This window comes from Mesoplodon mirus (genome assembly GCF_964341445.2).
Source record: "Mesoplodon mirus genome assembly, chromosome: 9".
NCBI classification, from domain to species: Eukaryota; Metazoa; Chordata; class Mammalia; order Artiodactyla; family Ziphiidae; genus Mesoplodon; species Mesoplodon mirus.
Genome location: NC_138985.1, coordinates 14,848,905 through 14,874,528, shown reverse-complemented (window position 1 = coordinate 14,874,528; position 25,624 = coordinate 14,848,905). Strand labels below are relative to the sequence as shown.

General features: G+C 36.5%; 1 protein-coding gene and 1 pseudogene across 2 annotated transcripts in view; both read left to right on the top strand.

Moving 5' to 3' along the window:
• The window catches only part of LOC309809995 (platelet glycoprotein 4-like), a 44,562-nt gene that overhangs the window by 6,934 nt on the left and 12,004 nt on the right, over positions 1–25,624 (top strand). Inside the window, exons 2-7 of the mRNA XM_082631637.1 lie at positions 1,800–1,960; positions 10,744–10,891; positions 11,341–11,520; positions 12,805–12,896; positions 14,906–14,952; positions 17,884–17,953. Coding sequence (XP_082487763.1) covers positions 1,800–1,960; positions 10,744–10,891; positions 11,341–11,520; positions 12,805–12,896; positions 14,906–14,952; positions 17,884–17,953 — 698 coding nt within the window. The remainder of the gene's footprint in view (positions 1–1,799; positions 1,961–10,743; positions 10,892–11,340; positions 11,521–12,804; positions 12,897–14,905; positions 14,953–17,883; positions 17,954–25,624) is intronic.
• Positions 4,551–5,385, top strand: LOC309810734 (cdc42 effector protein 3-like; annotated as a pseudogene). The gene has a single exon. The product of its transcript is annotated as a cdc42 effector protein 3-like (transcript).

Sequence of the window (25,624 nt, the reverse complement as noted above, 5' to 3'; positions counted from 1 at the left end):
TATCAGTCCTTAAGATTCTTATATCAATAGTGTGAGAGTAATAATGTGTAGGTTCGTGTGTTTTCTGGAAATGGGTAAATTAACACAGATTTCAACTTCAGTATAGATTTCAGCTTCAACACCCTCATAAACACCTTTACATTTAGAGGAACAGTCATAATACTTTATCTATGTGCAATATTGTCTTAATTTTCAGCTTACTATGGAAATAAGATTTTTAGGAGCAATAAAGCATTTTTTAAGGATAATTAGTTGTAAAAAAGTAAGGTCTAACATCACTTTAGCAGCTCCAATGTACCCAGTGTAAAAGGATTGCAACAGCACAGGATTTTGTAATGGCATTATATCCAATGCCCTGTTCTTCTCTAAGGAATTCCCTTATTCTCTGCATTAAGTAATAAGTAAAGTTTCCTGAAGATATGAAACTTAATTTGACTTCTACCAACTAAGTGCAGAGGTGACAGGAACAAAAAATAGTAAAAACACGGTGTAAAAGAGGACAAGCCTAAGGGTCAGAGACTAGGATCCTCGTCATGATTCTACTTCTAGGTATTTGCCTCAGTTACCCGTGGGCCAGACACCTGGTTTCTCAGAGCCTCAGCATGCTCTCCTAGAAAATGTGCTAATGTTCACTGTCCTTTCCTGATCCATCATTCTATGAATGCAGGTGAAGGAAACGAACAGATCAGACTGTCTCTGTATTCATGGGTCCTGTTAAGCTCATTCTGTGTGAAATACTTTTCTCCCTCTTCCTCTAGCACTAAGGTAAGTTGGAACTTTACACCTGGGCATTCCTCCCAAGGTACTTATTTGGAAACACTGCCTGCTACAAAGTCACCTTTGTCTGCATTAGCTACTAGAGCTTCAGAGGCTTCCTGCTCAGAGAGTGAAAGCCTTGGAAGGAAACCACGAGACCATCTATAATTCCCTCCTTTTACAGATACTGAAATTGACCCAAGGGATCTGGTGATTTTCTACTCAGTCCCAACTCCTAAAGCACAGGAGCCAATTTCTAATGTAGGGCTTTCTGATTCTGTCATTGGTATTTTTCCGGTGTATCTATCTTTACTACAAGGAGCATCAAAGATTTTTAGTGGATTTCACAAAAGAATAATAGGACATGTCCCCTTTTCATTCTTTTATCTAAAATGTAGTAACCTAATAGTAACGAATCAGACAGTAATAGTAACGAATTACAATCCGTTGTAATTTTTGGAAACACGTACTAATAGATTTCTGCAAATGTACTGAGAGTTAGGAAAGCCTCATTGAGCGGGGTTTTGAAGGGGAGTTTGACAAATGTTAAGTGATCATCTTCCCTGGAAGTGGCCAAGATTTGAAGAAAATGAAAAAAGCTTCCAATACCACTATATTTTTCTCTCAGTTTTTCTGTTTTGCCTCCTCAGTCTAACTCACTGAAGGCAGAGGAGAGGTTAATGTTTGATCTGATAAGAATCTTTTGGAAAAAGTTTAATAAAATTTGCTTAATAAATTGTGTTACGAACTGTCGCAATATTGCCATAGGGTCACTCTAACGCTTGCCAACGGCTGGCCTTACAATCGACAGACATGTCTACAATATTACACGCTGATTCTCTTTGTAAAAGGTTAACTAAAAGAGACTGGTCTCATAACGTGTTGAAAACATTTCTGTTGCAAGCGTGTAACAGGCTGCAAAGGTTCTCATGAGCAACGTACTTGAGCTTATTGCTTTCGCTGACTAACTAAAGGTTTTAAACTCCCACAAGTGCCCATATTGACTACAAGTCAATAACACAAACTTGTTTTCTTTTTCATAGGAAGCTGTCCTTGAAGAAGGTACAATTGCTTTTAAAAATTGGGTTAAAACAGGCGCAGAAGTTTACAGACAGGTTTGGATCTTTGATGTACAGAATCCAGAGGAGGTGGCAGTTAACAGCAGCAAAATTAAAGTTAAGCAAAGAGGTCCTTACACGTACAGGTGAGCGAGTCCCCCCAAAAAGTGGCATTCTTTCCTTGACCATTTGTGTTTCTGAAAAAGCTTCCCCTTGACAACTGCCATTGTATTGAAATGTACTTATTATTTTCTTGCCATTAACATAACATTGAAATAGTCTGTTTCTGCCTATATAAAACCCTAATCTAAGGATTTAATGATGATAAGAAATATATATTTTATTATGAATTTACCAGCATCAATTAACTGTTCTACATTTAAGAAGTTACATGTGCTTTACACTTGTGGCATATATTTTCAACAACTCTAGCAGTGTGTACATGTCAATCCCAAACTCCCAATCAATCCACACTGCTATATTTAAAATAAACAAGGACCTACTGTACAGCACAGGGAACTCTGTTCAATACTATGTAATAACCTAAATGGGAAAAGAATTTGAAAAAGAATAGATACACGTGTGAATATGTGTGTGTAAATATATATATTTACATATATATATACATATATATGTAAATATATATTTATATATGTATATATATACATATATATATCAATCGCTTTGCTGTACACCTGAAACTAACACATTGTTAATCAGCTATGCTCCAATATAAAATAAATATTAAAAAATAATAATAATAAATAGAATTTAAAAAACAAGTCTAAAATATGCATGCTAAATAAAAAACCATCTATCAAAGTTTTAAAACCAGAGCACTTTGAGATCCTAAAATTGAAAGTGTAGGTTATATGAGTGGTTCTCCAAGGGTGGCTCCTGAACCAGCCACATCAGCATCTCCTGGGAGCTAAGTAGAAATGCAAATTCTCAGGCCCCACCTTAGACCAAATGAATCAGAGACTCTTGGTTTAGACCCCAGTAATGAGTTTTACAAGTACTCTGGGGGATTTCAATACACACTCAAATTTGAGAACAACATTAAACTGATTTTACCTAATTACAATACTGCTAAGGATTTCTATTCAAACTATTTTCCAGGTCTTAAGGGTATTTTTATTCATCCAGTAGTTTCATTCTTATATTTTCTCCAGTACTGAGACTGAATAAGCTATACCTTTATCTACACTCCTAATAGTTTAACACACTTTTGAATAAAGTCTTAGACATTAGCACTAGGGGGAAATAATTAGCCAGAACCTTTCATTTTGTAAATTTTGAAAACTCATTCCAGGGGATATGAAGTGATTTACCAAGTTCACACATACCTAGGGACTGGTAGGTCTTAGATTTTTGTGTCCATTTTCTCCTATCTAAGTTATAGACTATGTGTCTTTTCTAACTATTAAAGTAAGAAAAAAAGAGACTGAGGTGCTAAAGACACTAAACTTAACCAAGGATTAGAAATAGACTTATGGTGCCCATATGGGAACAGAGTTAAGTCCTGCTGTGTGATTTGTTATAAAAATGTGTGATTTTTCCTCAAGAATAATTACAACTAGTTATATGCCATGATCAAATATTATCACAAAATTTCATATTTGTAATGATTTCTTCTAATTCATAGTTTTACTTTTTATCTGTTTCAGATGGTCTATAATTATATAATTTCTTTCCTCTCCATTCATTAATATATATCTAGATTGACAACTCACACTCAAATATAATGAAATAACAGTAGTTGGGAGGGTGATGCCTGCTACCGCAGCACATGAGCATGCCTGTGAGCATAAGCACGCATGCCGAGCGCCTGGGTGCCTATTCTGACCTAGTAATTATTCCCACGTCTCCTGTCTCCAGGCACATCTGTGACTATTCACGACTCTGTCAAAGACGGCTTGGTTTTCACTGTTACCAAAAAAAAAAAAAAAAAAAAAAAAAAAAACCTCTCACCTTGGAAAATATTTTTATTTTTTCATGGTCTATAGTTCTTATGTTATTATCAAAACACTATGTGAGTATTATCTTGGTCCAAAAAAAAGTTGTAGCTACGATGTGTACCTATGAAAATCTAGAATTCCCACATGACCAAATAAGGATCTAAGCACGGTTGTTTAAATATGCCTATCCTGGCCTGAGAGGGCAGGGAGCGCAGCTGCGGGGGCCAAGCAGCTGGGGACGAGCCCGGAGACCCCGGCCCTGGGAGCCTTCACACAGCCTCTGCACAGATAATGCTCTGAGCAGGCGCTGGCTGACCTGGCTGGATATGCGTGTGATGGGCAGGAGCTGAGTGCGCCCTCGGGAGGTGTGGGTCCCGCACATCCACCTGTGTGGATCCCGCAGCAGCTGGGATCCTTGGGACCGCTGGTTTCTCTATGCTGTGCCAGGGATTGGAGGATGTAGCCGGCTCTCCAGAGAGCCCCAGTCGGCTGTTAAAGTCCAAGAAGGTCTCCTACACCTCCGCCTCCTTTCAGAGCCACTTCTGCGGCTGCTTGAGAAAAATGATGTGACAGTTCCTATCAAAAAAGGATACTGGGGGGGGGGGCTTCCCTGGTGGCGCAGTGGTTGAGAGACCGCCTGCCGATGCAGTAGACGCGGGTTCGTGCCCCGGTCTGGGAAGATCCCACATGCCGCGGAGCGGCTAGGCCCGTGAGCCATGGCCTCTGAGCCTGCGCGTCCGGAGCCTGTGCTCCACAATGGGAGAGGCCACAGCAGTGAGAGGCCCGCGTACCGAAAAAAAAAAAAAAAAAAAAAAAAGGATACTGGGGGAAAATAACATCCGGAAAGAAAGTGGCCGTTTTTGCGAAATCGACATTCTCCGACTCCAGAAGAGCAGCCAAGACCCTAATTTACCTGAAAGCTGCCAATAATAAGAAAGGAAAGAAAGTTAAACGGAGGAGCATCTTGTCTCCCGATATGATCAGTCCTCCCCTTGGAGACTTCTGCCACACCATTCACATGGTCAAGGATGGCCAGCACGATGTCTTTGGAGACATTTCCTTTCTTCAGGGGAACTCTGATCTTCTACCTGGAAACCAGGAGAAAGCACGCATGGGCCAGTTCCCTGGGTGTATGGAGTTCTTCAGGGCCAGCGGCACCACCGACTCCATGTTCACAGAAACGCTCACCCTGGTGCTCAAAAACATCGTCTCCCTCCCGACTCTTGGAGAGTCCCAAGCACTCATGTTGCCCTTATTGTCAACGGTGACATTAGATTCCAAACAGGAGTCCTTTGGTCCGGGAAAGCTGCCCTGGCTTAGCTGTGAGCGGGTCATGGAGGAGAACAGTATGGTCTATCAGGGGGACGTTTCATGGGGGCTCTGGTGGGTCCCCATCCCAGTCCCGCCACTCTGCCAGCCTCTCCAAACTGTACCCCTACTGGGCAGCCAAGAATATGTTTGACCATCCCGCCTGGTGTGAGCTCGTCAAGGAAAAGACTAAAAATCAGAGGAGTCCCTCTCTGATCTCACTGGGTTCCCTCCTCTTCCTGCAGCTCGATCTTGGGCCTTCATTTCTGGATGATGTGCTGAAGGTCACGGATAAAAATAACTAACAGTACATCTCTGGCTCTTTTCCTTTGGGGTAAAAGGTTTCAAAAATCAAAACAAAACTAACCACAGTCAAAGAGAAAGATTCACTGACTATATTTGCCATTACATGATGGGTTTTCTAGAATAACGTTCCAACAAAATATTTTTTACCTGTTATGCCCTGTTTGCAAAAACAGTTAAAAAAAAAAAAAAAAACTATCCTGACAAAGAGAGGAAGAGAGTCAGAACCCATTTTTGGAGGGCATTGATGATGTACAGCTCACATTTTTTTTGCTTCCAGACAGGTCAGAAATCTGGCTTGGCCAGGATTGGCACTATCTAGCTATGAAGGGCTGTGCCAGTCACATTAAGGACCTTTACAGTACTTTGGCATTTTCTGAGCAAGAGGAAGTCAAAATTTGTTTAACACCTAAGCATTTTTTCTAGACTCCTTTCTATATTATATTGTTAGATTTCACCATAGCAAATTCTCCATTGTTAAAATTTTTTTCTGTTTTCACATTTGAACCACTTGATGGATTTCGGAGATTTGCTTGTAGCTCTTATATATCCCTATATATTATATCTATATTCTGAAATTTTGACTGTCAGCAACATGTTGGTAAGACACAGGTAAAGTATTACTGTAAGTTATTTTAAAGTTAAAATATATTTTTACGTGCCTTTGGCTTTTTATTGAAGAGTTTACATTTTAGAGATACTACATCAAATGTGCTCATTTGACTTATTCCATTGGCGTTCCATTGTAAGCTGTGTATGTTTGGAAAAGTGCCTTCATACTTAGCTTTATTTTTTTTTCTTCATCTGTTATCACACTTTTCACAGCAGCCATAAATGGATTGTAAAGTGTAAAGGCACAGGTTACTCACAGTGCTTCTGCAGAGACTGTGGCTACACCACATGTTATTTTGAAATATGGATATTTTAGGACAGTATATGCTTGCATTACATAGGTACTTTATACAACACAATAGAGTAAATGTTAATCAGTCAATAAATAAATACCATACTCTGAGAGAACTTAGTATGTGTGAGAAAAGAGAATATTTGTTAGAATTTGAGAACTGATCAAGTTTTTTGTTTAATTTTTTATTTGTTTGGAAGGGGTTATGTTTTTACTTTTAAAGATATTAATTGGAGTATCAGAAAACATAAACATAATATTGAATCCTGTGCTAGTCCTGTTCTGATAGGTGACAGTTAATATAAATTTTATTCTTTATTCCCTATCTCTCTAAGGGATGAAAGGGGATGGGTTAGATATGATTGATTTACTTGGAAAAGCAATATGGGGAGAATTGGAGAAGAGAAGTTAGATTTGCAGCTAAAGTATGTAAACAATAAACTCCTATTTATATAACAATGTTAAAGGGATTTATGATCAACTGTGAGTCATCTTTTCTCATGATGTCAACAAAACAGAGTCCTTAGTGTCTGCTTGGCTGCCTTAAATGATGGGAAAACAACTGGTCACCTTTCAGAAAAAGTTAATAATTTCAGAGTCTTCCATGTGTTGAGGTGAACCTGCCTCCCCATCAATTACACCCTGAACTCAGTTGAAATTGGAAGTGGAGGAGGATGTCCCTCCTTAAACAGAATGGCTGCTAACGTGAGCTTGATGAAATTTGACAAGGTGTGACATGGGTCAAAGCATGAAATTAACTGGATAGAGATCTTAATTATTATTATTCCAACCTACACCATCTCTATGAAGACCCAGTAACTCCTTCTGAATATTCTCAGATCCAACATAAGTCTTTTTTTTTTTAATTACTTTGCTTTGGCAGGAGTACATAGAAAGCAAAATCTGAGGCAGATTCCTCCCTTTGACCTTACTAATACAAATTTTACAATTTGTATGGCAACACTAAAGACCTTGAATAGCCAAAGCAATCTTGAGAAAGAGAAATGGAGCTGGAGGAATCAGGCTCCCTGACTTCATACTATACTACAAAGTTACAGTAATCAAAACTGTATGGTACTGGCACCAAAATAGAAATATAGATCAATGGAACAGGATAGAAAGTCCAGAGATAAACCCACTGACCTATGGTCACCTAATCTATGACAAAGGAGACAAGGATATACAATGAAGAAAAGACAGTCTCTTCAATAAGTGGTGTTGGGAAAACTGGACAGCTACATGTAAGCAAATGAAATTAGAACACTCTCTAACACCATAAAAAAAATAAACTCAAAATGAATTAAAGACCTAAATATAAGGCCAGAAACTATAAAACTCTTAGAGGAAAACATAGGCAGAATACTCTTTGACATAAATTGCAGCAATATCTTTTTTTGATCCACCTCCTAGAATAGTGAAAACAAAAATAAACAAATGGGACCTAATTAAACTTAAAAACTTTTTGCACAACAAAGGAAACCATAAACAAAATGAAAAGACAACCTTCAGAATGGGAAAAAAATATTTGCAAATGAAGCAACCAACAGGGATTAATCTCCAAAATATACAAACAGCTCATGCAGCTCAGTTAAAAAAAAAAAACAACAACAACCCAGTCCAAAAATGGGCAGAAGATATAAATAGACATTTCTCCAAAGAAGACATACAAATGGCTAAAACGTACATGAAAAGACACCCAACATCACTAATAATTAGAGGAATGGAAATCAAAACTACAATGAGGTATTGCCTCACACCTGTCAGATTGGCCACCATCAAGAAATCTACAAACAATAAATGTTAGAGAGGGTGTGGAAAAAAGGGAACCCTCCTACACTGTTGGTGGGAATGTAAATTGGTACAGCCACTATGGAGAACAGTATGGAGGGTCCTTTAAAAACTAAAAATAGAGCTACCATATGATCCAGCAATCCCACTCCTGGGCATATATCTGGAGAAAACCATAATTCAAAAAGATACGTGCACCCCAGTGTTCACTGCAGCACTATTTACAATAGCTTGGACATGGAAGCAACCTAAATGTCCATCAACAGAGGAATGGATAAAGAAGATATGGTACAGATATACAATTGAATATTACTCACCCATAAAAAAATGAAATAATGCCACTTGCAGAAACATGGATGGACCTAGAGATTGTCATACTGAGTGAAGTCAGACACAGAAAGACAAATATCATATGATATCACTTATATGTGGAATCTGTAAAAAGGGTAAAAATGAACTTATCTACAAAACAGAAATAGAGTCACAGACGTAGAAAACAGACTTATGGTTACCAGGGGGTAAGGGGTGGGGGGGAAGGGATAAATTGGGTAATTGGGATTGACATATACACGCTACTATATATAAAACAGATAACTAATAAGGACCTACTGTATAGCACAGGGAACTCTACCCAATACTCTGTAATGGCCTATAACGGAAAAAGAAATAAAAAAGATTGGATATATGTATACGTATAACTAATTCACTTTGCTGTACACCTGCAACTAACACAACATTGTAAATCAACTTTGCCCCAATAAAAATTAACAAAAAAAAAAACTTTCTAAAACCTGTATATATTCTTTTTTTTTCTTTTGGCTACACCCTGCACGGCATGCAGGATCTTAGTTCTGCAACCACGGATAGAACCCATGCCCCCGACAATGGAAGCGTGGGGTCCTAACCACTGGACTGCCAGGAAATTCCTTATACTCTAATTTTTAAACCAAAAATTCAGTGATTATGTTCTCTTTTTAAAAGTACATTCTAAACACAGGCCTCAGTTTAAAGTATTTTTTTCTCTTAGTGATTGCCATCTACTGGTACAGTATTGTAAGTACAACTAAGTAAACTAGAATTGGGTCACAATTATTTTGCTGTTATCTCAATTATTATATACACATAAATGTTCCTGAAAATTAGAGCATTTTAATTTTAAATGTTAATAATATGTAATATAAGTTTAAAATACAATTATCTAAGAGAAAATAGTAATTGACTATTAATAGACTGTCCTGGCTGGTGTTTCAGATTTTTATATTATTGTATGTCTACAGTACTCAGAGAAAAGTAAACAATAAAGCTTTGAAGAAATTATATTAAAACTAAAATATATTTCTATCTTTTTTGAATTCTCTTTTGAGATATTAATGTGAGGTATTAATTAATTTATTCATTCAAAATTTTTTGTTGAGAACTTACCAAGTACCAGGCACTGTGATTGGGAATAAAAAAACACTCATAATACCTACCCTACAGGTATTGTACCTGATTGAAATGTGTGGCTTTTTTGGTTTGTTATGTTTTATACATTTCAGTCCCATGTTTTTTTCAGTCTTTATCTTAGTTAGGTAATAGATAACTACTGTAGCCTCAAATAATAGGCCTTCAAATATATGATAATGCAATGTCTACCCTATTTCATCTCAGTAAATATCTTGTACTTGCAAAAGATTTTTTTTTTCCATAATGTAACCCTTCACCACATTCCTAAGAAGTAGTTGGTACTTTGCCTAGAGATTTTAGAGCCAGGAGCTTAGAGCTAATAAGTATACAATGTATAAGGCAGAGATGGAGGGGAATGATCTCTTAAGTGGAAATTATATTCCATTAGTTATCCTTCTCATTAAAATACTGGAAATTATGAAAAAAACAGTGCTGGAAAGGCTGTGCACTTTGAACAGTCTTTCTAATATAAGAAAACGTGCTTTTACTGTTCCCTTCCTTAAACCTCTCTGCTGTCTTCCTCCGGACCCTCAGGATAAAAAGTTAAATATCTGAGTACAGGACACAACCCTTTTGTGTTTGAGATCTTGTTTATTCTAGTGGCTTTATTTCCACCACTCTCCTTACTCTTACTCTGTAAACCAATCATAATAAAATGTTTGCAGATATATGTGTTAGCATACGGTATTTGTTTTTCTTTCTGACTTATAAAGCAGAAACTAAGACACCATTGTAAAGCAATTATACTCCGATACAGATGTTAAAAAAAAATGTTTGCATATCTAAAATTACACCATGTTCTTACTCCTTAATCTTCTACATGCTATTTTCTACCCTATTTTACCTAACTAAACTTCTCCTTGTCATTCAGACCATTTATGTAGAATTGTGTCTTGTCCATTATCCCCCCATAACCATCCCATCCTGGGTTTGTACCTGTTGTGTGTTTTCCCACAGACTCTGTGTAAACTCCTATAATAACACGTACTCCTTCTCCCCTGCTCTGCACCTCTAAGACATCTCCCCACCCACCCTTCCCTGCCTACTCTGATTTGCTAGAAACTCAGCATTTGCTTATATATCATTTTAACCTACTTGTTTAGCCTAATTTCTGATATAGTCCATGCACTCAGAAATTATTTGTTGTATGAATGAACGGCATATGAGACTTAATGTTCACTTGCAACAATTATTTTGAATTTTATTTCCTTTATTTTTTCAGAGTTCGTTATCTAGCCAAGGAAAATATAATGTGGGACTCCGAGACCCACACAGTCTCTTTCCTGCAGCCCAATGGTGCCATCTTTGAACCCTCACTATCAGTTGGAACCGAGAATGACACTTTCACTGTTCTCAATCTGGCTGTAGCAGTGAGTAGACAAACAGCAAAATTACTGGTTTTGAAATACTCTAGAATCCTCTGTAATTAATCTCATGATTAGAACTATCATTAGATATTATTTGTTTTGTCATTTTTATGAAAATGTGTTCATTTGGCATTATTTTGAATTACGGTCATTTGGAAAGATGACAAGACATAGAATAATCAACTGAATTGAGAAGACCACTTAAAGTGTATCATTTTAAAGAAGTAGGATTTAACTTTGAAATCTTCTTCCTGTGGCTCACACTGAGACAGAGAAAAGTAATCATTGAGAGATGAAGAAACATTACACTTTTAGTCCTGGAAAGATTTGGCAGTAATTTTAAAGAGACAGTTGAAAGTTGGTTTATTAAACTTAATTGTGCTATTTATCCATTTCTTCTTAAAAATATGATATGGCTATTGGTGTCTTAAACAGTGATTTTTTTTTTATAGGCTGTGCCCCATCTCTATCCAAGCGCATTTGTTCAAACAATAGTCAATATCTTTATCAAAAAATCAAACTCTTCTATGTTTCAAAAAAGAACTTTGAAAGAACTATTATGGGGCTATAAGGATCCATTCTTGAACTTGATTCCATACCCAGTTCCTACTACAGTTGGTGTGTTTTACCCTGTGAGTACCAAATATGAATGTCAATATTGTTAAACTTTAATTGGATAAATATAATGGCATTGTTAATTCATAATTTTATCATTTAGTGTGTTAACCCTATTTCTGATCTGGGAATACATATTCTAAGATTTTTAAGTCTGCATCTCACATGGGTTTAGCTTTCCTGGTTGGGAAAATTTACTTATCTGAATTTAGCAATTAAAATTTTTAACAATTTAATTTAAAATTAAGAAACAACATTTAATCAAGTTTCCACTCTTTGATAAATATACAACTGTCTAAAATTAGATTGTAAGCTGGTAAGGCTTTGAGCACTGTTTTTGGTTTTGATTTCCTATCTAAAAAATCAAGTTTAATGCCACATTTTTATTTATTTATGTTAAATATATTCATCATGTCATTCTTCCTTCTCTAGACATCCTAGAAATTTGTTGTATTGAATATTTAAAACTTAGCCAAAATTGCACACAATGAGACTGATACATCAGCAATGTCATATTTTCATAGAATTAATTGAAAAGAATTTCTATAATCTACAAAAGTTATGAAATGGCAGTTTGGAGATTAAGAAAAATGTGAACTTGGTGATGTACTTAGTTATACCTTAATGCTTCAAGTTATAAATAGGATAATCTGACTAGTGAATTGAAATTTTGACCATGATTTCACTTGGCACTGTATGTGACATTAGTTATATTCTCCAGTTCATTGTTGTTATTTTACTGTAGATGGTTTTTTGGGATTGCAAGGTTATATATCAATTAAGAAAGCATTAAGGGATAAAAAATTCAGTTACTAGTATTTAACTAAATACTCTGAATTCTTTCCTTGGCTAATTCTGTTTTTAATTCTGTGTACCTAATCTTTAGTAACCACTTATTAGAAATAACAACGTTGAGAAAACTTCTAGAAATCTGCCACAGTTCTCATAGGTTTTGTTCACTATCCCCTCACCTCAATATAATAGGAGTAGTGACCAAAATGGCCTTTCTGGCTTAATTATGGCAAAGAGTGATAGAGTTGGATCACATCAGCTTCTTATATTTGTTTTCTTCATTTGCTCAGCATCTAGCACTTATTTCTAGGCACCTTTTATATTCTGTCTTTTTAAAATATTAAAGACCAATAATTTTAAAACTTTATTGCATATATATTTCAAATCACATAAAATAATTATAAACAACCAGTGTTTGAGAAATGCAAAAGTGAGTTAATTACATATTTTATAACTTGGAAAATATGGCTTGTTCTAGAAGTAATTTTTTCTTGTATGTATCTTTTCAGTACCACAATACTGCAGACGGAGTTTATAAAGTTTTCAATGGAAAAGATGACATAAGCAAAGTTGCCATAATTGACACATATAAAGGCAAAAAGTAAGTATCCAGGCAAAGTGTGTATGTGTATGTGTATGTGTGTCACTAGGATACTCTAAGGCAGGCAAGAAACTTATTTAACAACTGGTAATGCACAGGCACCAACTTATGGAACAGACCTGCCTGTATCTCAGCCCTAGAAACTCCTGTTCTGCCAGGTGTTAACCCTTTAGTTGTGATGAGTGGTCACACTAGTGCATAGGTGCTGAGTATCAGCCCCACTTGAGGGTTGACCTTTATGCACAGGGTCTCTTACATAAAGAAATCTAAAGGGACTACTTCCATCTCTGCTGCATAACAGGCACTATCAAGCACCCGTACAATTACATAACCACAAATGAAAAGGAAGAAAATCAACATATCAACTTAGTGTCTAGCAGGTTGAAAAGTATATATTACTGGGTGTTTTTTGTTTTTTGTTTTGTTTTGTTTTGTTTTTTTACTGAGCATGGAATATAAATTTGCTCATTCCAGTAACGTGACTAAATGTGCCATAAGGTGGAAGCTCAATGTATCCATGCCAATGCTTTCATGACCTTCCCTTTCAAAATTTTCTTGAAATAATTTTCTATATTGATAACTCAGCTTTTTTAAACCTTTATCAATGCAAAAATGGAATTAGTATTTCAAGTTCTAAAATTGACATATTAAACTTGAAGATAAAGAGCATGCCTCCTGTGAAATAGTAGTAAAATGAGATATGTTCACATAGCCATGATTTCCTATTTTTCCCTAGCTCCTGCCTGTTTATACAGAGTATACCAAATTCATATGTCTAAAATAGGAAGAACCCCAATAAATATCAAGGGAGAAAGTCTTTCCTCCTTAAAGTTAAAATGAGTTTTAGATCAGTGATTTCCTGACAAAGAATAAAGTAATCAAAACCAAGAGATGAAATATTTTGATTAAGTAACCCTTGACTCACACTGAGTTCCTATCTAAAAATTGCTTAAAACAGTTAAACGCTCAGTCCTGTAGTTCTTTTTCTTCCACAGACTCCACAGTCACATATTTTTTTATGGAAAAGTCTAATGGAGGAAAACAAACACTTCTAAATGCTCACTTCAGGGGAATCACATCTCTGTACTGAGGAAAATGAGCATTTCCTCTATTTCAATATTACAGAGAGGTTTTGAGGAGAGTTTAAGATTATGACAAGGTTAATTTAACTGATCATGGCAAGACTGAGCATGATTAATCGCTTATTCGGTTTAAAAAAGAAACAATAGCTTGCCTTGACATCTTATTGGATGGTATGTTAGGAGTATGAAAAACCCATTTTCCATCACCAAAAAGTGGCTGAGTGTGCAGAGAAACTATCACTACTGTTGTTTTTATTGCTTCCAGATATATATATATACATATATATATATATATATATATATATATATATATATATATATCTTTTGTAGATGCCAGAGCATAAATTAATAAACTCTGCCCTACTTAAATGCCGGTTATTGCAAGAGTTAAAAGAGAGGGATAAATTATCTATGTTTCCAATCTCGATTGATCCAACATCTGCTTCTCTTTCTTTCCTCCTCCACACTCCCCTCTTCTCCCTCATACTGAGTTTACATCAGTTATCCATTTACTCTCTTCCTCCTATTCAGTTTGAATGCAACATACTATGAAATAATCCCACTAGAAAAAAAAAAAAAAACTTTCCCCTAAAAGATCTAAGTGTCTGATAAATGTTTCTCAATTTTATTTTCTGAAGAACTGTTTCTGTTCCATGTTGTTTCTAACTAACAACATTTGGCAGTTTTTATTTTATAATCTGATCACTTAATTGTTTCAGGCAATTCATTTAACTCAACAAAATGGAAACTTCAAACAAAACATGGATCAAATGATTTAGAACATTTCTTAAACTTAGCTTGTCACATCTAGTCTAATCAATATTAATTATTATTTTAGCAGAAGTACTGAATCATAATAGACAAAGTGATGTGAGAAAGGTGCCCTTGAAATAAGAATATCATTTTCTTTTTTTTTTTATTCCTAAGGCATCTCTCCTATTGGCCAAGTTATTGTGACATGATTAATGGTACAGGTAAGGGCATATGTTTTTTTGTTTGTTTGTTTGTTTGTTTGTGGTATGCGGGCCTCTCACTGTTGTGGCCTCTCCCGCTGCGGAGCACAGTCTCTGGACGTGCAGGCTCAGCGGCCATGGCTCACGGGCCCTGCCGCTCCGTGGCATGTGGGATCTTCCCAGACCGGGGCACGAACTCGTGTCCCCTGCATCGGCAGGCGGACTCTCAACCACTGTGCCACCAGGGAAGCCCAAGGGCATATGTTTTGTGGTAATAATCACAATGAAACCAACTCCTTTCTCCCACAAATCCACCTCCATACCTACAATGTTCTGGGGGTTGAGCGTATACGTTTGCCTATCTTTGTATCCCTGCAACATAATTCAGAGTCTCTGTTCTTATGTAGGTTTAGTAAATGTCTGTCTAATGTGATGGAATTTCTCAAGATTAACCATCGAGGATGAGCCTTTACTGCATTTCTGGGGAACGTTTGCTTTGTACAAACTTAATGAACTCCTTCCTGACCGCAGAAGTAAAGGTTTAGAAAACCTTAGAGTAGTGGTTACTGTTCACATCTTTTGTAAATACTATAAAGATAATAATTTAACATTAAAGGAATTAAAATATCAGGATAATTACAAAAGGTAAGACATACCTCCAAAGATCTCAGGCTGAGTTAGAATCAGTGAACTTGTAAGCAGAGCCATCTATTTTGAAGAAGATGGTCAGAAAGAGAGAGAAAAGAACAACAACAGCAACAAAAACAAGGTTACATGTGTACTAACCATGAAAAATGTATGCAAAAATGAACATTCTGAATTAGAGTTAGGAAGAAAGTACTATGTACTTAGATTTAAGCATGGTTAGAGCCAGCTTATTATTCTTATTGAAGTAAAGCAAAGTATATATATAGGCCTATTAGTTTAAGGATTAAGATTGTAAAAAGCAATGGGAATTGAATACCAGGAGATGAGCTCTCAGCTGCTAAAAAGCAGAAGCACAACATAATGCTTACAAAGCTAGTTAGGCAATACTTCATAGGAAAGTAATATAATGAAAATGAAAAATGTTAAATACAAAGTTATGTAAAAGGTAGGGAATAAAAAGCAAACATGGGGAATGTTTACTTTTCCAAAGGTATTACTGAGTTTTGCATGTTGATTTAAGTTTTTAATACTCTCTTGTAGAAAAAACAGCAAAACCACTGTTGAGTTTGCTTTGTAGTGCTTTGAATCATGGAATTGGGTGAAGAAACTCCTTTCTAAGTAGTTCATTTCTGCCAATAAATTGTCAAGTGTCCCAATACCACTAACTCTAGTAATTTCATAACCATAAACTTCATACTGTATCCTTAGATACAGAGAGAAATATATTGTGCTTCTCCTAAATAGTAAAGGAGTCTTTATATGGGTTTAAGAAAAAAAAAATTAAACACTTTTGTCCAAAACTGAGAAGCAAAGAATTTTTAAAAAACGAGGTAGAGGATTTATTAATGACAGTAACATAACTACATGAGTATCAGGCATGAAGTTAAAAGTATCTAAGAAGAAAATATATGTAAAACAAACTAGGAGCAGAGGTAGACTGAACAGGCCAGAGGACTCTGATGGCATCCCTGTGAGAGAGATTTTTGGTTATGGCGCTAAGGAAAAGAGACTAATAAATGGAAAATGTTCCAAGGACTTTTAACCATGATTTAGAAGTACTTCCTCTATCTTCTTCAACAAACTTAAAGAGACAGAAAAGGAAAATACTGATTTACATTTGAATGCATTTAAAAAAGAGCCCTGCTAATATCAGCTATCTTATGATCATGACCCATGGTAATTGCTGGTGTCATTAAGACATAATCTTCGATGATATTTCAAATGATTTTTTAAAGCTTTTCAATGTATTCTTTTCTTTTATGGCTAAGGTATTGGGAAGGCAGTTGTAGGCAATGCCCATTCAGGGACCTATTTGGGGAGTTGAAGCTAATCTTTAATATCTCATTCTCTCAATGTTGATTCACTGTGATCATCTGTTGTATTTCACTTATCACAAGAGTATAAATGAAATGTAATAAGATCACAAGGTTAGTGCAGTTACCAGAAAAAGAGTGTGGTATTCATAATTGAAGGATGGGTCTTACTGTTTTGAACAAACACATTCAGTGGTGGCTCATTTTGGTAATATTGATTTGTGGAGCAAATGGAGGAATTATTTAACTATTTCTTCTTATATCCAGTGTGTGCATGGATCATAACCATAGTAGAGATTCAATAAATTCAACAAATGCCCTTTTTAGTTTGATGTGTATATTTTTCCAACTATTTTCAGGAAATTCTATTTAGTGAGAGAACTTCAATAAATGATTTAAAAATATTAATCAGCCATTAGGGTAGATGAATAAATCACTATTAAAAGTAAGAAGAACATTTACCAAACAGGAGTTCTAAATGAACCTCATAGTAAGGAAAGTGCTACTCTACAGATAGGGTGGGGATTTCAAAAACAAACAAAGTCACAGGTTTAACAACATGTGGTTTTGCCATTGTTTTTTTAAACTTTCATTTATTTTTAAGGAGTAAGAAAATTTAATATGAACGGATACCAGTGAATGTGTATAGTATATAGACTTGTTGAATACGGTAGCTACTAGCCATGTGTCACAATTAAGCACTTGCAATGTGGCTAGTAAAAATTGAAATAGGCTATAAGTACACACTGGATCTTGAGATTTGTTAGTTTTTATATTGATTACATGTTGAAATGCTATTTTTGATATGGTGGGTTAGATAAAATATACCTGATACTTATTTTATTTTTAAAATGTGGCTACTGGAGAATTTTAATGTTATATATACAGTTTGTATTCTATTTCTCTTAACTATGCTGGAATTGAGATTTCTAGATTTTTCTAGGACACATATTTCACCTAATCCCTTGCCACTTGCTTGATTTTTAAACAGATGCAGCCTCATTTCCACCTTTCATTGAGAAGACCCGGATATTGCAATTCTTTTCCTCTGATGCTTGCAGGTAAGACAAAGAAACTGATATATTTCTATATATCAGAATTCTTTCTCCAAGTGAAAAAACACAGGCATAGAAGATCATACTTGATAATCATATTAGTTGAGAAAAATAAAATACATTTAGAGTCGTGACTCGCGCCCGTCTGTGGAGCCCCTTTAAGCAGCACTCTTAATCCCCTCTCCTCGCGCACCAGGAAACCAAGAGGGAAGAAAAAGTCTCTTGCCTCTTCGGCAGCTCCAGAGTTTTCCCGGACTCCCTGCCGGCTAGCTGTGGCACATTAGCCCCCTTCAGGCTGAGTTCTCGCCGCCAGCCCCAGTCCTCTCCCTGCGCTCTGACCGAAGCCCGAGCCTCAGCTTCCAGCGCCGCCTGCCCCGGCGGGCGAGCAGACAAGCCTCTCGGGCTGGTGAGTGCCGCTCGGCACCGATCCTCTGTGCGGGAATCTCTCCGCTTTGCCCTACCCAGAGAATGAAGTGCTGGCAGTGTGGAGGAGAAGACTGGAGGTGAGAGAGCCTGGGAGCAGAGAGGTCAGAATTTGGAGTGGACACACGCAGAGGCGGGGTCAAATTCAAAGCTGAGACCCAGGAGCTGTGAGAACAAAGAAGAGAAAGGGAAACCTCTCCCAGCAGCCTCAGAAGCAGCGGATTAAAGCTCCACAATCAACTTGATGTACCCTGCATTTGTGGAATACATGAACAGACAACAAATCATCCCAAATTGAGGAGCCAGGAGTCAGTGCTGTGCCTCTGAGGTGGGAGAGCCAACTTCAGGACACTGGTCCACAAGAGACCTCCCAGCTCCACATAATATCAAACGTCGAAAATCTTCCAGAGATCTCCATCTCAGCACCAGCAGCCAGCTTCACTCAACGACCAGCAAGCTACAGTGCTGGACACCCTATGCCAAACAACTAGCAAGACAGGAACACAACGCCACCCATTAGCAGAGAGGTGGCCTAAAATCATAAAAAGTCTGCAGACACCCCAAAACACACCACCAGACGTGGACCTGCCCACCAGAAAGACAAGATCCAGCCTCATCCACCAGAACACAGGCACTAGTACCCTCCACCAGGAAGCCTACACAACCCACTAAACCAACCTTAGCCACTGGGGACAGACACCAAAAACAACGGGAACTACGAATCTGCAGCCTGCAAAAAGGAGACCCCAAACACAGTAACATAAGCAAAATGAGAAGACAGAAAAACACACAGCAGGAGAAGGAGCAAGATAAAAACCCACCAGACCTAACAAATGAAGAGATAATAGGCAGTCTACCTGAAAAAGAATTCAGAATAATGATGGTAAAGATGATCCAAGATTCTATTTCCCAGATCCAAAATCTTGGAAATAGAATAGACAAAATGCAAGAAACAGTTAACAAGGACCTAGAAGAACTAAAGATGAATCAAGCATCGATTAAAAACACAATAAATGAAATGAAAAATACTCTAGATGGGATCAATAGCAGAATAACTGAGGCAGAAGAACGGATAAGTGAGGTGGAAGATAAAATAGTGGAAATAACTGCTGCAGAACAAAATAAAGAAAAAAGAATGAAAAGAACAGAGGACAGTCTCAGAGACCTCTGGGACAACATTAAACGCACCAACATTCGAATTATAGGGGTTCCAGAAGAAGAAGAGAAAAAGAAAGGGACTGAGAAAATATTTGAAGAGATTATAGTTGAAAACTTCCCCAATATGGGAAAGGAAATAGTTAATCAAGTCCAGGAGGCACAGAGAGTCCCATACAGAATAAATCCAAGGAGAAATACGCCAAGACACATATTAATCAAACTGTCAAAAATTAAACACAAAGAAATCATATTAAAAGCAGCAAGGCAAAAACAACAAATAACACACAAGGGAATCCCCATCAGGATAACAGCTGATCTCTCAGCAGAAACTCTACAAGCCAGAAGGGAGTGGCAGGACATAATTAAAGTGATGAAGGAGAAAAACCTGCAACCAAGATTACTCTACCCAGCAAGGATCTCATTCAGATTTGATGGAGAAATTAAAACGTTTACAGACAAGCAAAAGCTGAGAGAGTTCAGCACCACCAAACCAGCTTTACAACAAATGCTAAAGGAACTTCTCTAGGCAAGAAACACAACAGAAGGAAAAGACCTACAATAACGAACCCAAAACAATTAAGAAAATGGGAATAGGAACGTACATATCAATAATTACCTTAAATGTAAATGGACTAAATGCTCCCACCAAAAGACACAGATTGGCTGAATGGATACAAAAACAAGACCCAGATATATGCTGTCTACAAGAGACCCACTTCAGACCTAGAGACACATACAGATTGAAAGTAAGGGGATGGAAAAAGATATACCATGCAAATGGAAACCAAAAGAAAGCTGGAGTAGCAATTCTCATATCAGACAAAATAGACTTTAAAATAAAGACTACTAGAAGAGACAAAGAAGGACACTACATAATGATCAAGGGATCGATCCAAGAAGAAGATATAACAATTGTAAATATTTATGCACCAAACATAGGAGCACCTCAATACATAAGGCAAATACTAACAGCCATAAAAGGAGAAATCGACAGTAACACAATCATAGTAGGGGACTTTAACACCCCACTTTCACCAATGGACAGATCCTCCAAAATGAAAATAAATAAGGAAACACAAGCTTTAAATGATACATTAAACAAGATGGACTTAATTGATATTTATAGGACATTCCATCCAAAAGCAACAGAATACACATTTTTCTCAAGTGCTCATGGAACATTCTCCAGGATAGATCATATCTTGGGTCACAAATCAAGCCTTGGTAAATTTAAGAAAATTGAAATTGTATCAAGTATCTTTTCTGACCACAATGCTATGAGACTAGATATCAATTACAGGAAAAGAGCTGTAAAAAATACAAACACATGGAGGCTAAACAATACACTACTTCATAACGAAGTGATCACTGAAGAAATCAAAGAGGAAATTAAAAAATACCTAGAAACAAATGACAATGGAGACACGACGACCCAAAACCTATGGGATGCAGCAAAAGCAGTTCTAAGAGGGAAGTTTATAGCAATACAATCCCACCTTAAGAAACAGGAAACATCTCGAATAAACAACCTAACCTTGCACCTAAAGCAATTAGAGAAAGAAGAACAAAAACATCCCAAAGTTAGCAGAAGGAAAGAAATCATAAAAATCAGATCAGAAATAAATGAAAAAGAAATGAAGGAAACGATAGCAAAGATCAATAAAACTAAAAGCTGGTTCTTTGAGAAGATAAACAAAATTGATAAACCATTAGCCAGACTCATCAAGAAAAGAAGGGAGAAGACTCAAATCAATAGAATTAGAAATGAAAAAGGAGAAGTAACAACTGACACTGCAGAAATACAAAAGATCATGAGAGATTACTATAAGCAACTCTATGCCCATAAAATGGACAACCTGGAAGAGATGGACAAATTCTTAGAAATGCACAACCTGCCAAGACTGACTCAGGAAGAAATAGAAAATATGAATAGACCAATCACAAGCACTGAAATTGAAACTGTGATTAAAAATCTTCCATCAAACAAAAGCCCAGGACCAGATGGCTTCACAGGCGAATTCTATCAAACATTTAGGGAAGAGCTAACACCCATCCTTCTCAAACTCTTCCAAACAATATCAGAGGAAGGAACACTCCCAAACTCATTCTACGAGGCCACCATCACCTTGATACCAAAACCAGGCAAGGATGTCACAAAGAAAGAAAACTACAGGCCAATATCACTGATGAACATAGATGCAAAAATCCTCAACAAAATACTAACAAACAGAATCCAACAGCACATTAAAAGGATCATACACCATGATCAAGTGGGGTTTATTCCAGGCATGCAAGGATTCTTCAATATACGCAAATCAATCAATGTGATACACCATATTAACAAGTTGAAAGAGAAAAACCATATGATCATCTCAATAGATGCAGAGAAAGCTTTCGACAAAATTCAACACCCATTTATGATAAAAACCCTGCAGAAAGTAGGCATAGAGGGAACTTTCCTCAACATAATAAAGGCCATATATGACAAACCCACAGCCAACATTGTCCTCAATGGTGAAAAACTGAAACCATTTCCACTAAGATCAGGAACAAGACAAGGCTGCCCACTCTCACCACTCTTATTCAACATAGTTTTGGAAGTTTTAGCCACAGCAATCAGAGAAGAAAAGGAAATAAAAGGAATCCAAATCGGAAAAGAAGAAGTAAAGCTGTCACTGTTTGCAGATGACATGATACTATACATAGAGAATCCTAAAGATGCTACCAAAAAACTACTAGAGCTAATCAATGAATTTGGTAAAGTAGCAGGATACAAAATTAATGTACAGAAATCTCTGGCATTCCTGTACACTAATGATGAAAAATCTGAAAATGAAATCAAGAAAACACTCCCATTTACCATTGCAACAAAAAGAATAAAATATCTAGGAATAAACCTACCTAAGGAGACAAAAGACCTGTATGCAGAAAATTATAAGACACTGATGAAAGAAATTAAGGATGATACAAATAGATGGAGAGATATACCATGCTCCTGGATTGGAAGAATCAATATTGTGAAAATGACTCTACTACCCAAAGCAATCTACAGATTCAATGCAATCCCTATCAGACTACCACTGGCATTTTTCACAGAACTAGAACAAAAAATTTCAAAATTTGTTTGGAAAAACAAAAGACCCCGAATAGCCAAAGCAATCTTGAGAACGAAAAACGGAGCTGGAGGAATCAGGCTCCCTGACTTCAGACTATACTACAAAGCTACAGTAATTAAGACAGTGTGGTACTGGCATAAAAACAGAAAGATAGATCAGTGGATCAGGATAGAAAGCCCAGAGATAAACCCACGCACATATGGTCAACTTATCTTTGATAAAGGAGGCAGGAATGTACAGTGGAGAAAGGACAGCCTCTTCAATAAGTGGTGCTGGGAAAACTGGACAGGGACATGTAAAATTTTGAGATTAGATCATTCCCTAACACCATACACAAAAATAAGCTCAAAATGGATTAAAGACTTAAATGTAAGGCCAGAAACTATCAAACTCTTAGAGGAAAACATAGGTAGAACACTCTATGACATAAATCACAGCAAGATCCTTTTGGACCCACCTCCTAGAGAAATGGAAATAAAAACAAAGGTAAACAAATGGGACCTAATGAAACTTCAAAGCTTTTGCACAGCAAAGGAAACCATAAACAAGACCAAAAGACAACCCTCAGAATGGGAGAAAATATTTGCAAATGAAGCAACTGACAAAGGATTAATCTCCAAAATTTATAAACAGCTCATGCAGCTCAATAGCAAAAAAACAAACAACCCAATCCAAAAATGGGCAGAAGACTTAAATAGGCATTTCTCCAAAGAAGATATACAGACTGCCAACAAACACGTGAAAGAATGCTCAACATCATTAATCATTAGAGAAATGCAAATCAAAACTACAATGAGATATCATCTCACACCAGTCAGAATGGCCATCATCAAGAAATATAGAAACAATAAATGCTGGAGAGGGTGTGGAGAAAAGGGAACACTCTTGCACTGCTGGTGGGAATGTGAATTGGTACAGCCACTATGGAGAACAGTATGGAGGTTCCTTAAAAAACTACAAATAGAACTACCATATGACCCAGCAATCCCACTACTAGGCATATACCCTGAGAAAACCATAATTCCAAAAGAGACATGTACCAAAATGTTCATTGCAGCTCTATTCACAATAGCCCGGAGCTGGAAACAACCTAAGTGTCCATCATCAGATGAATGGATAAAGAAGATGTGGCACATATATACAATGGAATATTACTCAGCCATAAAAAGAAACGAAACTGAGCTATTTGTAATGAGGTGGATAGACCTAGAGTCTGTCATACAGAGTGAAGTAAGTCAGAAAGAGAAAGACAAATACCGTATGCTAACACATATATACGGAATTTAAAAAAAAAAAAAAAAACGTCATGAAGGACCTAGGGGTAAAACGGGAATAAAGACACAGACCTACTTGAGAATGGACTTGTGGATATGGGGAGGGGGAAGGGTAAGCTGTGACAAAGCGAAAGAGAGGCATGGACATATATACACTACCAAACGTAAGGTAGATAGATAGTGGGAAGCAACCGCAGAGCACAGGGAGATCAGCTCGGTGCTTTGTGACCACCTGGAGGGGTGGGATGGGGAGGGTGGGAGGGAGGGAGATGCATGAGGGAAGGGATGTGGGAACAGATGTATATGTATGACTGATTCACTTTGTTATAAAGCAGAAACTAATAAAAAGAAAAAAGAAAAAAAAAGAAATAGACAGTAATCAAATAAAAGAGTAACAGCATGATTTCAGATAGGGATAAGTAAAAAAAAAAAAATACATTTAGGCAAGTTTTTCTTGATGTATTAAGAATAAATACAATATGGAATTCATAATATGTTTATTAGGTCTTTACAAAATTGAAGGTTGTAGAAGGATACTTTGCATAATGAAAATCATTTTCTCCTTCTTCATTTATAAGCAAGAACATTTCTTTTCTTTTACTAAACTAGTAAAAGAGTGAGGCGTGGCTCCACCTGAGCAACCTCATTCTCAGTGTGCTCACAGAGTCCTCACAGACTTCAATGGACAGATGACAGAATATCAATAAGGCAACAGAGATCCTAAATGACACAATAGAACAGTTAGACTTAATTGATATTTTCAGAACATTACACCCAAAATAACCAGACTACACATTCTTTTCAAGTGCACATGGAATATTCTCTAGGGTAGACCACATACTAGGATAAAAAATAAGCCTCAACAAATTTAAGAGGTTAGAAATTATTTCAGGCATCTTTTCTGACCACAATGGTATGAAACTAGAAATCAACCACAGAAAGAGAAATGAGAAAATAATGATTACATGGAGACTAAACAACATGCTACTAAAAAAACAATGGGTCAACAATGAAATCAAAAAGGAAATTAAAAATACCTTGAGACAAACAACTATGAAAATACAACCATACAAAATCTATGGGACGTAGCAAATGTAGTCATAAGAGGGAAGTTTATAGCAATATATGTCTTCCTCAGAAAACAAGAGAAATCTCAAATAAACTAACTTACCACCTAAAAGAATTAGAAAAAGAAGAAGAACCAAAGCCTAAAATGCACAGAAGGAAGGAAATAATAAAGATCAGAGAGGAAATAAATACAATAGATATTAAAAAAAAATAATAGAAAAATAATCAAGAGCTGGTGTTTTGAATGGATAAACAAAAGTGACAAAATTCTGCCCAAGCTCACCAAGAAGAAAAAAGAGAGGACTCAAATCAACAAAATAAGAAATGTACAAGGAGAAATAACAACTGAGACCACAGAAATACAAAAAATCATAAGAGAACACTGTGAACAATTAAATGCCAACAAATTGGACAACTGAGAAGAAATGGACAAGTTTCTAGAAATATACAGCCCACCAAAACTGAATCAAGAAGAAATAGATAATTTGAACAGATTGATCACTAGAAGTGAAATAGAATTGGTAATACAACAAACAAACAAACAAACAAACAAAAAACCTCCCTGCAAACAAAAGGCTAGGACTGAATGGCTTCACTAGGGAATTCTGCTAAACATACAAAGAAAAACTTATACCGAT